Source organism: Sminthopsis crassicaudata, chromosome 4 (assembly GCF_048593235.1).
Source record: "Sminthopsis crassicaudata isolate SCR6 chromosome 4, ASM4859323v1, whole genome shotgun sequence".
NCBI classification, from domain to species: domain Eukaryota; kingdom Metazoa; phylum Chordata; class Mammalia; order Dasyuromorphia; family Dasyuridae; genus Sminthopsis; species Sminthopsis crassicaudata.
The window spans coordinates 304,333,782-304,353,124 of record NC_133620.1 but is presented as its reverse complement, the minus strand read 5'-3'; the positions used below and the strand labels follow the sequence as shown (position 1 = coordinate 304,353,124).

At 32.7% G+C, this 19,343-nt stretch overlaps 1 protein-coding gene across 7 annotated transcripts in view; it reads left to right on the top strand.

Annotated features, from left to right (window-relative positions):
- The window catches only part of WDR45B (WD repeat domain 45B), a 157,327-nt gene that overhangs the window by 36,681 nt on the left and 101,303 nt on the right, over positions 1-19,343 (top strand). For all 7 annotated transcript variants that reach the window (XM_074312017.1, XM_074312015.1, XM_074312012.1 and 4 more), the window contains one exon: positions 18,171-18,272. In XM_074312017.1, coding sequence (XP_074168118.1) covers positions 18,171-18,272 — 102 coding nt within the window. The remainder of the gene's footprint in view (positions 1-18,170; positions 18,273-19,343) is intronic.

The following is a 19,343-nucleotide window of genomic DNA, read 5'->3' as shown; positions in this document are numbered from 1 at the left end:
TAACCTAGATATTGTATCTAGATATTGTATATATGTATAAATCCAATTTTCTTGTTGCAAGTTAAATATTGGATTCCAAAGGTATAAGTAACCTGAGTAGATAGACAGTAGTGCTAACAATTTACATTCACTTCCCAGTGTTCCTTCTCTGGGTGTAGTTGTTTCTGTCCATCATTGATCAACTGGAAGTGAGTTGGATGATGTTTGTGTTGAAGATACCCACTTCCATCAGAATATATTTTCATACAGCATTGTTGTTGAAGTGTATAGTGATCTTGTTCTGCTCATTTCACTCAGCATCAGTTCATGTAAGTCTCTCCAAACCTCTCTGTATTCATCCTGCTGGTCATTTCTTACAGAGCAATAATATTCCATAACCTTCATATACCATAATTTACCCAACCATTCTCCAATTGATGGACATCCATTCATCTTCCAGTTTCTAGCCACTACAAAAAAGAGCTGTATGGCATAACAAATTTATCTTTTTTAAAAAACCAGCTTTCTAGTTTTATTTATTAGTTCAGTACTTTTTACATTATCATATTTTGTTAATTTCTCTTTGACTTTTGGGATTTGTGTTTGTATTTAAATTGGGCCTTTTAATTTGGTGGTTTTGTAGGGGTTTCTTTTTCTTGTTTTTTTTAATGTGTGTACTGGTTGATCTGCTCTTTCTTCTCTATTAATATAAACTTTTAGAAATATAACTTTTCCCGTTAGTACTGTTTTTGTACAAAATTCCACACATTTTGATTTGTTTTATTTCAACATTTTTAATAAAAAAAAATTTTTTTTTATTGTGCTTTGATCCATTCATTATTTTGGATTGAATTTTTTAGTTTCAAATTAGTTTAAAATTTTGCTTCAGAGGTCTTTTATTTCTTTTAAAAAATTTATTAAAGCTTTTTATTTACAAAACATAGGCATGATCTTTACAAAACACATGCAATGTCTTTCAACATTAACCTTTGCAAAACTTTCTGTTCCAAATTTCTCTCCTTCCTTCCCTCCCTAGAGGGCCTTTTATCATGAATATTATATACAGTTTAGAAATAGATAAATTTCCTTTTCTTCCTGAAGTATCTCATATCTAACTTCTAAAAATTCTAGGTAGATCCTTAACTTATTTCTTGTTGTTTTTTAAATTTAATTTATTGCATTGTTGGTGGAATTGTGAACGAATCCAATCATTCTGGAGAGCAATTTGGAACTATGCTCAAACAGTTATCAAACTATATATATCCTTTGATCCAGAAATGTTACTACTGGGCTTATATCCCAAAGAGATCTTAAAGAAGGGAAAGGGACTTGTATGTGCAAAAATGTGCAAAAAAAAAAAGGCCCTTTTTGTAGTGGCTAGAAATTAGAAATTGTCAATTGAAGAATGGCTGCATAAGTTGTGGTATGCGACTGTTATGGAATATACTTGCTCTGTGAGAAATGACCAGCAGGATGACTTCAGAAAGGCCTGGAGAGACTTACATGAAATGATGCTGAATGAAATGAGCAGGACCAGGAGATACTTCAACAACAAGACTATACGAAGATCAATTCTGATGGACATGGTTCTCTTCTGCAGTGCAATTGTTTTGCCACAGTTCTCTTTTAATGTCCTGACCCAGTTTCCCTAATTGCCCTATTCAGATATTCTGAATCTGGTTATAACCATTCCCTCTTAAGATCTTATATCTTATCTTAGGCTATAGTTATTCCCTCTTAATGTTTGGTGGGATAAAGGTCTTTATCCATTTTAGACATCATTAGAATATCAGGAGCCTCTCCAGTACCTCCCTCCATTATGTCTGCCTTCATTATATCATCCTCATCCTAAGCTCCTCTCCCCCATTAGATCATCCCCATCCAGGTACCTCCCCCATTATTTCATTGTTCTTGTTACCCTATAAAAGAATCTTGCTATCAGACTTTCAGAGCTGGATTCTTTGAGAAGATAGTCTCCTTCAGGCCTGGACCAAACTATGGATTCTTTTGGTTCCAGTAAATCTCTCCATTTAATAAATTCTGTATTGAATACTCTCTAATCTTTATCTTGCTCAGTTTCTTTGGCATTCATTACAAGATGAACCAAATAAGTTCCATTTGTTCAATGATGAAAGAGAACAAGCTACACCCAGGGAAAGAACTATGGGAAATGAATATGAACCACACCCTCTGTTTCTGTCCACTTGCATTTTTGATTTCCTTCTCAGGTTATTTTTACCTTATTTCTAAGTCCGATTTTTCTTGTGCAGCAAAATAACTATGGATATGTATACATATGTTGTACTTAATATATTTAACTAGACTATCTGCCATCTGGGGAGGAGATAGGGGAAAAGTTAGAACAGAAGGTTTTGCAAGGTCAATGTTGAAAAATTTTTTAAAAATTTAATTCTGGGAAAGAATACATTTTGGTTCTGTATAAATTTTGTCTATTGTCAATTTTTCCTTTAAAAATTTGGATATTGTGCCATTTGGTTCAGATGTTCAAGTTTACAATACACTTGGAATATACATATATTCATTTTTTATGTTATATTTTGTGGGCAAAAAGGTTGTTTCCCTGATTACCTGTTTTAACTAAGTTTATTTTGGCTTTTGCTAATATTGTGATTGCTATCTATCTCCAACTTTTTTTTTACACATCAGCTAAAGCATAATAGACTGCTCTAGCAGCTTATTTTAACTTTATATTTTTTCTTTTTCAGATGTGTTTCTTATAATTCTTAATTCTGATTTCTAGTCCATTTTGCTATCATTTACATTTTGGGAGTTAATTCCATTCATTTGTGAGTTAATTTTCCCTGGGTTAACTATATTTCTCTATTATATTTTTCCTTTGCTTTTTTCCTCCATAAAATTTGTCTTGCTTCTGACTGCTCCTTTCCTCTGTATCTTCTTTGAGAGTGGTGAAGTTTAAGTGTCTCTTCCAACCCTTCACCTTCAGCTCTGTCTGTTGTATAAATTCATTGTATACCCCGTTGTTGTGAGAAAGTTTTCCCTACTTGTCCTCTTTCCCAACCATTCTTGTTTTGAGATCATCCAGACTCAAACACCCAGGCCATTTAATCTAATTAGATTTCCTGTTAGCTTTGATGAAGACAAAGTTTTGCTGGGTTACAACAAAGAATGTAACAGATTAATCTAATGAATATGTTATTGGGCTCTCACTCATTTATTTTTTTATGCTTCTCGACTCCTTAGTTGGTATGTCAAATTTTCTATTGTGCTCTTCCCCCCCATCCCCCCAGAACGCTTGATAACTTTAGCTTTCTGTTTTGTGAAAGGGAGAATTTATTTTTGGCTAAGTAGGTTATATTTGGTTGTAAGCCTAGATTCCTTGATTTTTGAAATATTATTCCAAACTAATTATTACTGAATATTGTGTGGTCCTGAATGTGGGTCTTTTTTTTTTTTCTTTTTTTTTTCTGGTTGTTGGTAGTTTCCTTTAATTTCTATTTTGCCATTTTTCTTTCATGATATCTTGAAATCTATCTTGTTTTTGTTTGTTTCGACTTTTCAATAGTTCATTGATTCTTTAAATGATCTCTCCTCTGTTTTCCTCTCTCCTTTCCTTTCTTTCTTTTTTCTTATGAGATTTTTAAATTGGATTTGTTTTTCCATTTTTGTAGACCTTGGGCATTGTTTTATATTTAGCCAATTCTGATTTTCAGAGATTTATGTTTTTTAGTAATATTTTCTGTTGAGGTTTGAGAAAGGAGGTTTTTTTATGTCATTGGTCAGTGTCCCAGATTCTTTGCGAAAGAATTTGCAAACCCAAATGAATGTGGCAAAAAGTGTGTTTATTATACTAAGAAACCAGCTTTCTTAGCTGGCAAAATCCTGTTAGGATTATTTGCAAAGGTTTGGGCACACAGCCTTTGATTATATTGGATTTGGCCCGGAGCTGGGGGTCTTTCAATAGAAGGTGGTGATTATACCCTTGGCCAATATATCATTTTCTATCTTTTTTTCTGTTTCTAGTTTTGATTTTTAGGACTTTCCTCTGTTTACTTTTGGTGGTTCTTTTTTCTGCTTTTCTTCTCTCCTGTTTTTTTTTTTTTTTAATAAAATACTTTTTAATGAAGATTAAAAAAAATGGAAAGAGATTGTCCCTGAAGAAAATCATTCCTTAAAGAAGATCAAAAGGATAAAAAAATTAGAAGAAAATGTGAAGTATCTTGTTGGAAAAACAACTGACCTGAAAAATCTGAAAAGTATGACTAAAAAAAAAAAATAGATATTATATTCCAAGAATTTATAAAGTAAAACTGTTCCAGTATCCTAGAACCAGAGGGTAAAATAGAAATTGAAAGAGTTCATTAATTACCAACTGAAAACACTTGCAAAATAAAAACTTCCAGGAATACTATAGCCAAATTCCAGAGTTTCCTGGTGAAAGGAATATGCTTTAAGCAACTGGAAAGAAACTATTAAAATATAATGGAGCCACTGTCAAGATCATGAAAGATTTAGCAGCTGCCACATTAAAGGAGCAAAGGGCTTAGAATATGATTTTCAGGAAGGCAAAAGAGTTGGGTTTACAACCAAAAATAGTCTACCCAGCAAAAAAGTGGAATCCTTCAAGGAAAAAAAATGGGTATTTAATGATTTGGAGAGATTTTAAACATTCCTGATGATATAGAAAGTTTGACATTCAAAGAGATTTAAGAAAAGCATACAAAAGCAAATATGAAAGATAAATCAAACTCAATAAGATTTGCTCTTTATTGTTCACATGTTTTACTTTGGAAGATGATAGATGTAATTTTTAAGAACTTTATTAATATAGAAGGATTCTATATTCACATGGGGTGAGTTGATTGTATTGGAATAATAAATATATATATATATTTTTTTTTCCCCTGAGGCAATTGGGATTAAGTGACTTGCCCAGGGTCACACAACTAGGAAGTGTTAAGTGTCTGAGATCATATTTGAACTCATGTCTCCCTGAGTTCAGGGCTGGTGCTCTCTCCACTGCACCACCTAGCTGCCCCTGGAATAATATTTTTTAAAAATGGTGGGAGAAAAGTGGGATACCCTGGGAGAAGGAGGAAGGAAAAGGAAGAATAGGGGAAATTAACATAAAAAAAGGATGAAAAAGATAAGGAAAATGAGGGGGGAAATGATGTGGGGATAGGCAAATGCTTGAATCTCACTCTTAGGTAAGAGGGGAAAAGGGACCAAGGAAAGGGGGAATAAAAGGGAGGGCAATAAAAGAAGACAATAATTAAAGGCAAAACAGAGGAGAGGGAAAGGTTAAAAAGAGAGAGAGATAAAAAAATCTACAGAGAATGTTAGGGGCGGTAGCCCCCTTTTATATTTCTTGTTTAATCTCCACCTTCCTTTGGGCTAGTTTAGGTTTTCAGCCCCCATTCTAATGATCTGAAATTCCTTTCTGGGGAGAGACTGGAGATAACAAAAGAGAATTTTTGTCTTATTTACAACAACAGAGAATTCTTGTATTATTAACAAATATCTCCGGAACCTCTTGATAACATCTCTGTGCAGACATTGTTTTGATGACTCTAGTCATCATGTATGTATATAAGGAAGGCTGAAAATTAGTGTTTGATAAACCCAAAGACCCTAGCTTCTGGGATGAGAACTCGCTATTTGACAAAAATTTCTGGGAAAATTGGAAAATAGTATGGCATTGCCCAATAGCTAATACCAATACCAGTAGAAGATTGAAATGCATTCATGATTTAGATATAAAGGAAGATTCTATAAACAAATTAGAAGAACAAAATGATAGTCTACTTGTCAAATCTCTGGAGAAGGAAGGAATTTATGTCCAAAGAAGTAGAGAACATTATGAAATGCGAACTAATGCAGCCAAGATTAGAAGGGAAGCAGAAAGCTAGGTAAAGGAATTCTGATAAAAGCCTCATTTCTAAAATACATAGAGAATTGAAAGTCATTCTGCAATTGATAAATTGTCAAAGGATATGAACACATAATTTTCAGATGAAGAAATTAAAGCCATTTCTAGTCATGTGAAAAAAGTTAACTATTGATTAGAGAAATGCAAATTAAGACAACTCTGAAGTTGACATGTCTCACATTGGCTCAGGTGACAGAAGATAATGATGAATGTTAGAGGAAATGTGAGAAAACTGGGACCCTAATATGTTGTTGGTGAAGTTGTGAACTGATATAACTATGCCCAAAGGCATGTCAAACCATGCATACCTGTGAAGCAGTGTCTCTACTAGTCCCCATGAGTGTAAAAATATAAAAGAAATGATCAGCAGGATGATTTCAGAAAAAGGCCTGGAGACTTATATTAACTCATGCTAAGTGAAGTGAGTATAACTAAGAGAATATTGTAGACAGATTATGTGATAATCAAATATGATGGGTGTTTTTTTTTTTTTTTTTTTTTTTCTTTTTACCACTGAGGTGATTCAGGTCAATTCTAATTGCCTTATGATGGAAAGAGCCTTCTACATCCAGAAAGAGGACTATGGGGATGATGGGGACTGAATGTATTTTCACAGCATAGTATTTTCACCTTTGTTGTTGTTATTTGCTTCATTGTTCAAATGATAAGTTCAAAAATGTATAAAGGGTGATATTAGAATTAAGTTAGGGGAGTTTTGAGAAATATACCTAGTAGATCTATGGATAAGAAAAGAATTGATGACTAAATAAGTGATAGAGAGGACTATGGGAAATAAAGTAAGACAGTTTTAATCACATTAATTAAACAAAGGTTTTGTAGAAACAAAACTTTTACAGCCATAATTAGAAGGAAAATAGGAAATAGGGAAAACATTTTAATAGTAGATTTCTTTGACTTATTAAACATATGCAGAACTAAGTTAAATTTATAAAAAAAATTATTCATTATGATCAAAGAATATGAACAGGCCAGTTTTAAGAAGTACAACTTTATGCTATCAATAATCACATAAAAAAAGTCCTAAATCACTATTGATTAGAGATATAAATTAAAACAATTCAGTTAATTGCCTCATCTCAAAAAGAAAAGAAAAGGAGAAAGGTCTATACAGAAATATTTTTAGCTCTTTTGCTGTGGCAATGAATCGGAAATTGACGTCATACCCATCACCTGGGGAATGATTGAATGAGTTGTGATATGTAATTATGATGAAATACTATTATGCTTTAAAAATAATGTACAGGATGATTTCAGAAAAACCTAGTGATGGAGGATGAACCCTGAAACTATCCAAACTCTCCTGAGGTTCATCCTTCAGGGTAGTTGGATGGTCTCATTCAGTTGGAGATTTGAGCCTCACAAGGCTAATAAAAGACAATTCTGAATTCCAAATCTTTGCAGAAATCCTAAACAGGATTGTGCTTGTTGTTTTCTTAGCAAGCCATCCTGCCAGGACTTTTGCCCATGTTTTTTTCTCAGTGCCAATAAATCTTTTTTTGCCACACTGATTTTAGATTTGTGAATTCTTTCCCAAGGGACCTGTGCCTCCATCTCACACTTCATCACAACTACCACTAATCTCATCACTAGGAAGATGTATATGAACTCATTACTGGAACCAGAACTGTATACAATTACAGGAATATTGTTAAGATGTGAAAAAGAAAGTTGTATTGTATTGTAAAGGTGTATTGTATTATATTGTATTGTAAAGGTGACTTAACTACTTAGATCAAGACAGCATTCCTATTCCAAAGCACCCATAATAAAAATGCTATCTACTTCCAGAGAGAGAACTCAACTCTTAGCTGAAATATTGAAGTATACTTAAAAAATGTTTTTTATTTGAAGCTTAAATATAAATTATAAATTATATTTATAAAATTATAAATTATAAAAAACTTAAAAGACAAAAGAAAATAAGGGAAGATTGAAAATGTCACAAATTTCCATTTCAGGAAAGCATAGAAGACATTATATGCTGAATTGTTCATCTTTTCTCTGCTTCCTTGTAGTTTTTTTTTTTCCTATACTGTGCACTTTTTATTTTATTATTCTTTCTTGCTTTCCCACCTCCCCCAAGCAAGCTACAATTGAACCCTGATATGTTTATGGGTACATATATACAGATACATATGTACACTCTCTGGTAAATATTAATATCAAGCTTACCTCTTGCTGAGGTTATCAGAAATCCTCTGGCTGCTGTCTCATAGGGATGCAGTTAAAGCACAACAGAGCATCCTAGAGTATTTGCAGGCAAGTTCAGGAACTTTATTCATGTGAGTTACATCCTACTCTAAGACCTCTTGTACTCTCTTAGCAGAGGTCCAGGTGAAAAAAAGGGTTGGGCTCCTCCCCCACTGAGCTTATATTGGGTCCATGAGGTCACAGGCACAGCCAATCAGAGACAGAGCCATAGAATTAGCATATCAATGATAGAAAGCTGGATAAATGTGTCTCCTTGCTTCCCATTTTGTGCTGATTTCTTTTGGAAATTCAGCCTGCTTTGTAATGGCATTACAATTACAACTTTGCTCCTTCACTTGGATATGGGTTCAAGCCTACAAATTCTTTTGAGACACCTTGTGATGCCAGTTTGTGGCCCCAAACTTTTGGGGTTCCAACTCAACAATATCTAGGCTCTTTTTTGGAGGGGAGAGAGGCATCATGACTTTCAATCATTCTTAAATTATCCCTCCTCAATCTTTGTTTCCTGATCAGATTTTTGATACAGAGACCTTACATTTTCTAATCTTTTCTTCATTTTTTTGGACTTCATTGTAATGTCACTTACTTTTGCACTTACTGAATTTTCCATTCTAAATTTCAAGGTAAAATCTATTCAACTTTTTGTGGAGTTTTCCATCTAAGTTCTAAACGGCTTATTTACTTTTCAATTTATTTTCCTTATTAAAAAAAATTTCTTTAATATATTCCAGTGTTTTTGTAGTCTTTATTGACTAAGTCATTCTTTTCTCTGGCTCAACTTGAAATTATTGTTAGTTTTTCTCTTTCTGGGATTTAATTTTTGAGCTTTTCCCAAAATTAGTAGTGTGGTGTTTTTTTTTCAGTTATATTTGCTATTTTCTTGTGTTAATTTGTATCTTCAGACTGAGTTTTTCCTTAGACTTTTGCACTTGTATTAAATTCTACTTTTCCTGTATTCTTGGCTATATTGTTCATAAATTATTCACTTATTCAAGTCTGATAGTTAATGTGTTCCATATTCATTTATTTTTGGAATGTCTCCCTTTATATCTGGGTCATATATCTACTTTGACCTTATCTTAGTAAATGGTATGAAATGTTGTTCATGTCCAGTTTTTGTCAGATTTCTTTCCAGCTTTCCTAACGATTTTTACCAAATAATGAATTCTTATCCCACAAATTTTATACTTGTCAAAACTGGGTTTTATTTTTTATTTGTTTCTGTAAATTGTTTGTCTATTTGCCTTTCTGTTTTTTAGCTAGTACCCTCAGATAGTTTTGAAAATTACTACCTTCTAATGTAGAGATATAAGATCTGTTATTTCTTCCCTTTACATTTTTTTCATTAGTTCTTTTGATATTCTTAACGTTTTGATCTTCCAGATAAATTTTATTATTTTTTCTAGCTCAGATAAATAATTTTTTTGGTAATTTTATTGGAATAGTACTGAATATATAGATTAATTTAGATAAAAGTGCAATTTTTGTTATATTTCTTCTATCTACCCATGAACAAGTAATATTTCTTCACTTATTTAAATCTGATTATTTATTAAAATTTTTTTTTTTGAAGATTTTGTTCATATAGTTCCTGGGTTCCTTTTGGCAGGTGTACTTCCCATATTTAATACTGCCTAGAGTTATTTTAAATGGTATTTCTCTAGCTAGGTTTTCCTGAAAGATCCTGTTAGTGATAGATATATAGAAATGATCATTTATATGAGTTTACTTTATATTCTTCTACTTTGCTAAAATTATTAATTATTTCAGTAACTTTACTTGACTCTTTAGGATTTTCCAAGGATATCATCATATCATTGGCAAAAAAGAGTTTTATTACCTTATTGCCCATTCTGATTTCTTTTGTTTCTTTTTTTTTTCTCTTATTGCTATTGTTAGGATTTTTCAATACAACATTTTTTCCCTCCAATTTTTAAAATTAATTTTTATAATTATAACTTTTTTTTGACAGTATATATGCATAGGCAATTTTTTTTTTGTTTGTTTGTACATTATCCCTTGTACTCCCTTCTGTTCCGAATTTTTCCCCTACTTCCCTCTACCCCCCCCCCCCCCCCAGAGATGGCAGGCATTCCCATACATATTAAATATCTTATAGTCAATACAACATTGAATAATATTCTTGATCTTACTGGGAAGCTTTATCTCCCTGAGAAATAATGCTTGCTAATAATGCAAGTTAAATGCTTCTCAATTTAATTTGTACTTAAAAATAAAATATTAAAAATTTTGTACTTGAAAAAGTCCATTTTAAGTTAAACCTCTGCATTCTTGGTATGAATCTTATTTGTTCATAGTGTGTAATATTTGTAATATATTGCTATACTCTTTTAGCTATTATTTTATTTAATATCTTGTATTTATATTTATTAATGAAATTGGTCTAATTTTCTTTTTTTTGTTTTTATTTTTCTTGGTTTAAGTATCAGTATCATACTTGTTTTATTAATAAAAGGAGCTTGGTAGGATCCCTTCTTTGCCTAACATTCCAAATAATTTATTTAATATTGGAATTAGTTGGTCTTTAAATATTTGATAAAATTCACTTGTAAATCTGTCTGGTCCTAGTGTTGTTTTCTTCTTTCTAGGTATTTTATATATTTTGTAAATATCCTTCAATTTTATTTAAATTGTTAAATTTATTAACATATAATTGTGTAAAATAACTCCTTGTAATTGTTTCGATTCCATCTTCACTGCTAGTGATTTCATTTTTGATGTTTTTTGATATAGTGATTTTATTTTCTTCTTTTTAAAATTTTATATTAACAAATGATTTATTTTGTTTTTTTCATAACACCAACTTCTAGTTTTATTTACTGATTCAATTTTTTCTTATACTCAAGTTTTATTGATTTCAGCTTTAATTTTTAGAATTTACAATTTAGTGTTTAATTGGAATTTTAAATATGTTTTTGTTTTTCTATTTGCATATCCAATTCATTGGTCTGCCTTTTCTGTTTTATTGATGTAAAAATTTAGAGACATAAATTTTCCTCTGATTTCTGCTTTTGCCATCTCTTATAGGTTTTGATATATTATCTTATTTTTGTCATTCTCTTTAATGAAATCACTGATTATTTTTATGATTTGTTCTTTAACCTATTCATTCTTTAAGATTAGGTTGTTTAATCTCCAATTAGAGTTTTTTTTAATGTCTTCATAGGCCCTTATTCAATATGATTTTTATTGCATTGGGTTTTGAAAAGGAAGCTTCGATATTTCTGCTTTTCTGTTTTTAGCCATAGAATTTATATATATAGTCATATTTTGTAAAGCTAATGCTGAAAAAAAAAAAAAACTGAATTCCTTTTATTCCTATTGAATTTTCTCCAGATATCTATCATATTTAGTGTAACAAAAATTCAATTTACTTCCTTGACTTTTCTCATTTGTTTTTTGCTTAGATTTATCTGGTTCTGAAAGGGGCAAGTTAAAGACCCCCCTTAAATGTTGAGGTTGAGGAGTGAACTCCAAAAGTCCCAGACTGGTGTCACAAGGTATCTCAAAAGAATTTGCAGGCTTGAACCTATCTCCTAGCCAAGGGGTTAGCCAAGTTTTTTAAAAGCAATGTGACACTATTACTGAGCTGACTGAATTCTAAGAGAATCCAGTAAAGAAACAGTACCAAGAAGATACTCTTATACAGCTTTTAAATCATAGATATGTTCATTCTATTCTATAGCTAAGGTAGAACTAGGGAATAATCTCCAGTTGAAATGAGGGTGGTCTCCTCAACTTAATCAATTTAAGATGATTGTCATTGAACGGATCCTCAGTCAGAAATCAACTGAGAAGGAGTTTTCTAAGGAGTAGTCAGAATCAGATAGGGCATTTCCTGAGGCAGACGCCAAAGCTAGATTTAGGGCTATTGATTTATTGCCCCACTAGGACTGGGGACCTCATATTGCATCAATATTAGTATCTATTGTTATTTATTTATTTGCTGGGACATTTGGGGTTAAATGTCTTGCCCAGGGTCACATAGCTAGGAAGTGTTGTGTCTAAGGCCAAATTTGAACTCGGGTCCTCCTGATTTCAAGGCTGGTACTCACTGCACCACCTAACTGCCCCAATTAGTAAATATTTTCACCTGTAATTCATTTAACTTGTCTTTCAACAATTTAGATGCTATTTTGTTTCATTGTCTATGATATCATAATGTGCTTTCCCTGTTTATCTCTTAATTAAATCTATTTTAGTTTTAATTTTCTTTGAGATCATGAATGCTATCCTGCCTTTTTTTTTTTAATCTCAGCTAAAGCATGATAAATTCCACTTTTTTATTTTAAATCTCTGTGTATCATTTTAAAGTGTGTTTCTTGTAAGCAACATATTGTTGGAATCTGATTTTTATTCCATACCTCTGCCTGTTTTTTCTTAATAGAAAGAATTTCTCATTCACATTCAAAGTTATAATTACTATTTGTATATTTCCTTCATCCTATTTTCCTCACTATTGTCCTCAGATTCTTTTTTTACCTTGTCTCTCTTCTAGTTTACTTCTAACCATTAACTCCCTAATTAAGGTCCTTTTAAGAATTCTCTCCCTTATCCCTTTCCTTTACCCACTTTCTATTTACAACCTTTGCTTTTCTCTCCTCTACCCTCCTGAATCTTAATCTACTTTCCCTTCTAAAATTACTCCCCCATTCTGTCTTCTCACTCTCTTATTTCTTTCACTTCTTTAGAATTTGTATTCATTTATTCTTAATTACTTTCTACCAGCTCTCCACCCTCACCTGTTTATTATGGATTCATTTATGAGATAATTGCTCCTTATTACCCTTTTTTAACCTTATCTTATTTTTTTGAGTTAACCCTATCATACTTAGCTCAGCCCCAACCTTTCTTTTGTGTTCTTTTTCAACCTTTCTTTTCAAACTATCTATATACTGATAGACAGTCTTAAGAATATTGCTGTTATTTTCAAATACAGAAGTAAACAGTTTGACCTTATTGAGTTCCATGTAATTTTCCATATTTTGATGTTTTTGTCACAAATACCTTTCACTTGATTAAATCTCTCTTCCCCCCATGAAACGTGCTATTGTCTCCAGAAGCTGCAGATCGCTCTCTGGGAGGAGATCTGCTGTGTCAACTCAAATCTCTCGGATAGATTCTTCTTCCTGTAGAGAACCGTTGTCTCCAGACAGTTGCCGTTAACTCTGGTCCAGAGTAGTGACTTCCCTCTTTTATCCTCCCAGAGAATGGGCGTGGGATAATGCAAGGGCTTCTGGGAAAAATTACTTCAACCAATGAACTTGCTCCTCCTAAGCATGCAACCTCTTCCTCAGGAATTCACAAGTAAAAACTCCCAGTAAAGGCCGGGACTAGAGAATTGTCAAGTACCAGCTTAGCACTTAGTAAGAACCTAATACCCCTACCCCTACCCTACTTTAGTATTATAGTAAACTTTTCTGGGAAAATTATTTTTGGTCACAAACCCCAGCTCTTTTGCTCTTCAAAATAATTTGTGTTTAAAAAACTATAGTCTTTGAGTGTAATGGCTGCTAGATCTTGGATAAAATTCTGATTGTATGTATGTATTTGAATTTTTTTTTCTTGTTGCTCATATTTTTTTCTTAGCATTGGAGCTTTGCAACTTGGCTATGATATTCTTTTTTTATTTTTATTTTTTAATATTTTAATAGTTTTTATTTACCATATAGATGCATGGGTAATTTTACAACATTGACAATTGCCTTTTGTTCTAATTTTTCCCCTCCTCCTCTCCTACCCCCCTCAGATGGCAGATTGACCAATACATGTTAAATATGTTAAAGTATAAATTAAATACAATATATATTAAATATGTTAAAGTATAAATTAAATACAATATATGTATACATGTCCAAACAGTTGTTTTGCTGCACAAAAAGAATTGGACTTTGAAATAGTATACAATTAGCCTGTGAAAGAAATCCAAAATGCAGGTGGACGAAATTAGAGGGATTGGGACTTCTATGTAGTGGTTCATAAATCATCTCCTAGAGTTCTTTTGCTGGGTGTAGCTGGTTCAGTTCATTACTGCTCTATCGGAACTGATTTGGTTCATCTCATTGTTGAAAATGGCCACATCCATCAGAATTGATCATCATATAGTATTGTTCTTGAAGTATACAACAATCTCCTGGTCCTGCTCATTTCACTCAGCATCAGTTCATGTAAGTCTCTCCAGGCCTTTCTGAAATCATCCTGTTGGTCATTTCTTACAGAACAATATTATTCCATAATATTCATATACCACAATTTATTCAGCCAATCTCCAATTGATGGGCATCTACTCTGTTTCCAGTTTCTGGCCACCACAAAGAGGGCTGCCACAAACAATCTTGCACATACAGGTCCCTTTCTCTTCTTTAAGATCTCTTTGGGATATAAGCCCAGTAGTAACACTGCTGGGTCAAAGGGTATGCACAGTTTGATAACTTTTTTAGCATAGTTCCAAATTGCTCTCCAGAATGGCTGGATGTATTCACAATTCCACCAACAATGTATCAGTATCCCTGTTTTCTCCCATTCCCTCCAACATTCTGCATTATCTTTCCCTGTCATCCTATTGGCTATGATATTCTTGTAGGTTTTTCTCATAAGATCTCTTTCATGGTGATGAGTGGATTTTTTTTCTATTTCTACTTCACCCTCTTGTTATAGATCTTCAGGGCAATTAAAAAATTATTTAATTTGATATTGTCTTAAGATTTTTTTTTTTAAATTTTAACTTTCAGGCAATTTAATAATGCTTATATTGTCTTTTCTGGATCTGTAGATCACATGTTTTTCTGTTGAAGTTTCCCATTTTCTTTTTAATTATTTTGATGTTGTATTTGTATTTGTATTTGTATTTTTTTCCCTTTACTTTTCTTTCCTTCTTTTTTTTTTTTTTTTTTTCCCCCTGAAGTCAGTTGGGGTTAAGTAACTTGCCCAAGGTCACACAGCTAGGAAGTATTAAGTGTCTTGAGGCCAGATTTAAACTCAGGTCCTCCTGACTTTAGGGTGGTGCTGTAACCATTGTACCACCTAGTAGTCCCCTTGATTTTTATTTCTTGATGGCTTATCATGTCATTCACTTGCCCTTGCCCATTTATGATTTGTAAGAAGTTGTTCGTTTCCTTAATATTTTGGATTTCTTTTTTCATTTGGTTAACTTTGTTGTCACAGTTTTCTTGATTTTCTTGGTTTGTCTTTTTTCCTCTTATTTTTCTTTGAATTACCTTATTTGATTTTTGAAATCCTTTAACTTCTAAGAATTTGGACTTGTGACCATTTGCAGTTCTTTAAAATTCATTATCTTTCTCTTAATTTGAATTCAGATTTTCCTTATTGCTATAGTAGCTGTCTGGTTGGGTTCTTTCTCCTTTGGTTATTAATTTTTATTTTATTTTTAGCAGCTTATTGTTACAATATTTTTTAGTTTTGGGGTTTGGAGAATGATGCCTCAGTCTTCATGTCTTACTGTTATTTTCTGAGCTTTGTCAGGAGACTCAGCCTCGACATTCCTCTGGCCTCTGTTTGTTCTTCACTTGGGCCAAATTTCTTTCTATGGGGTTTCTCCTGAGATCTTCTATATTTGTCCCAGGAAGACCACTACACTACTCTTGTTCAACTCTTGTTAATTTTTGTCACTCTTAGTTTGCCCTGAGGCATTGTTTTGTCTTGTTTGTGGAGGAAATCTTAAAGAGTTTAGGATTTTCCCAAAATCTTTATGAAATACATTTCTTGTTAACTTTGGGAATATAATGAAATCCACTCTAGTCAACTATATCAGAAACAATGCTTCAAAGTATATCCCATTACCAACTCTACTATCTCCTATATTCATTCTTTAGAGTAGAACTTTTAAAACAATTTTTAGGTGCAACTTCTATGCCTTTTTAGTGCTCCCTTTGTTTTTAGAAGTGTTCAATTCTTTATGATCCAATTTTTAGTTTTCTTGGAAAAGATAATAGAGTGATTTTTTTTGTTTGTTTTTCTTCTCCACCTTATTTTACAGAGGTAAATAAGGTTAAATGACTTATCTAGTATCTCTCTAGCGAGAAAAACTACATACTGTAATTTGTTCTACATTATTATTGTTACTGACTAAATTACGTATAGATAGGAGTTGTTATGAATAACTTTAATGCAACATTTGTATTAATATATCAATGAGTGCATAGATTTTGAATATGGAGCTTAGCCTCATGTAATTAAAACATCAGAATTACCAAAACTATTTATTGTTCTTGTTAAACATTATCCTCATGTCTATGTTGTGCTGACATAATGCTGAGAAATACTCTTCATAACAACACTGACATGGATAGTATAAGTATTCCTATTTTTAAAATACACGAGGAAACAGATTCAAAGAAGTGTTAGATCTAGGACTTGAATTAAGTGTTTGATGTTGATATCTTTTTATATTATATTCTCTTTGGCAAAGATAGGCCCAAATTAGTTTCTTCCTCTCTGCTTGTCTTAAGTATTTTGGTTCCTTTGAAGTCAATGGTTCTTTGTTTTTTAATTAAAATATTTAACAGATTAAAAGAATGGTATGGTATTAAGAAAATGGTATAATACACAGTAGATAAATGATAGTAGGAGCAAAAATTGTTTTTAAAATCCTTCCTCTCAAGTGACCTGTAATTTATTCTTAAAATAATCTTACTCCTTTCTTTCTATTTGTACCATAACTGTCCTAGTCCATTTAAATTCTTTATTACCTTTCAACTGGACTATTGCTTTTTAACTTCCTGAAATGGACAAAAGACTGGCCCCCTCATCCCTGGGTCAAGGGGCCTCAGGTTTATAGGAAAATGTTGCTTAAACTAAATTAAGGGAAGTGTTATGTTCAGACTGGGCCCCATCCCCCGATTCATGAGACCCTAGACTTTCTGAGAAGTAAGTGTCTAACAAAATCACAACATTGCAAAACATGCCGAGAGTGTACTCACTCTTGTCCAGACACTTCCCCATTGTAAATGAGAAACTGTGGAATCGCAAGGCTATACCAGGATGTGGCAAACGGGCTTAAAAGTGTACCTCACTAAAGGTTCGGGGCTGATCTCTACTAGCCTGTCTAATGGGGATCAGTCGCTGGCTGGCTAATAAATGATGCTTTAAATTGAATAATCCGGTCAGAGCTGTCTATCTCATGTCTGTCCATTTCACTTCCCTCTTCTCACCCACTTATATTTTCAGATTCTCCCTCTCCAATTCATCTTTCACACAAGTACCAAAAGATTATTAACTCTTTCTCATGTAGTGTGAAGTTCGAGTTAGCTCCCTGTTGACCTCAGGATCAGCCAGAATCAGGATCAGCAAAAGTCCTTGATCTTTAGGGGGAGATGTAAATGGGATGGCTGAAACACCAGGAGGCTCTCCATCAACCTTCCTTTTCCACCTGCAAAGTGACTCTGGCTCATCTTACTGTACCTCCTAATCCCTCCTACAATTACCTGTATATACCAAAAGATCAAGCCGGCACAGAATAATGAGAGGGGCCATTTTCCAACCATATGCTAATAGAGTTTTGTCCAATAGATAATTAGCCTTAAGTGCTTGGTTGTCTGATTCCAGTGCATTTATTCAGAGTTTCAGCCCTTTACAGTGTAGGTCATCTGAAAATTTGTTTAATTTTTTCCTATATATATTTAATTTTCATTGTATTTAAAGATGTGCTTTTTATTCTTTAGGAAATATAATTCGTATTAAAGTCATGCCAAAGATGTTTTCATAAGACAGTTTGATGCTAGTCTTAATATTTAGTGTAAATAGAAATTTTACAAACACTCTCGCCAAATTATGGTGTGCCTTTGATTCCTAGTCATTATTTGTATTTTTATTTATGTTAGTGCTAAGGAACACTGATATAATAAATATTAAAATATTGATCCTTCTTATAACTTCCCCCCTTTCCCTGCTTGTAATTCTACTGTCTTTCTTTCTTTTTTTTTTTTTTTGAAGTGTAAGAATGCAATGATGGGTATTGCATGTATTTATCTATAATATAATAATATTCTTTTTTTTTAATAATTCTTTTCAGAATTCCTTGAAGGAGGAGTTGGCCATGTGGAAATGTTGTTTCGTTGCAACTATTTAGCATTAGTTGGTGGTGGAAAAAAGCCAAAATATCCCCCCAATAAAGGTATAGTAAATATGCATTTGACAGTTTTTTAAATTGTATTATATTTCTAACTTTCCAGATGCTTTCACGTCTCTTTCCTAGTTTTATTCTCATAGCTTGTACCACTATTTAATTTTAAGAAAAGAGTAAACTGAGGGAGCTCTCTAAACAAAATAACAATTATTAGCAGGAGCATGCTCTGTCAATAAATGGGTCAGTGACTTGCTTCCATTAATGTCAAAGACCCCAAGCAAAAGAACAATTTCCTTTATATATGTTTTGGAGAGTACAGAACAAAGAACAGAATAGGATGTTATGGAATTGAAGGCAACAAGATTGTTCATAGAGCACTAGGAAAACTGATTGGTTGAAAGTTTGGTAATATGGGTTATTCTTCTCTTAAGAGACTAAAAAGCATTATTGAGTACAGGTATAAAGTAGCAGCCCAGACTTTTGGATAGCAAACCAGACTTCTGAAGGATAGTTCAATATAGTAAAGATATTAGGCTAACTCCTTTTTTATTCACAAATGTTTCCTGAAGTAGCAGAATTCTTTATAGTAAGGGTAGATGGATTTTAAAATTTAGCCCATTACAAGCCAGTTAAATCTCCATACTTAGTTCGGAGACAGAGAACTATGACAAAGTAAAATCAGGGCAAAATCAATTACTTCTGAATAAAGTCAAGAAAAAAATTGTAGAGCCCCAAAAGGTAAGAATCTGTCCAGATCTTGAATCTTACAGTAACTTGGCTCACCAAAACTACCTTTTCAGAGACTCCTTGTCAATATGATAAATTAATAATAATCCAGGGACTGATGCAAAATACAAACACTTTTTTGGATTAAAGGCAAACCTTTGAATTTAGAGCAGGAAAAAGAGCCTAAAGGCATTTAGGTGAAAGCTACTTGAGACTTTGGTATGATAAACTTTATCCTGATATGTATCTCAACTATTTTGCATCTCTGTCTAATTAACCAAGATTGGGACTTAATAATTTACATCTCAGTAGATCTTGCTTGTCGGAGAAAATTGTAGGAATTTCAAAGAGTGTACTTTGTATCAAGTCTGTGAGCATTTGAGGTATATATAT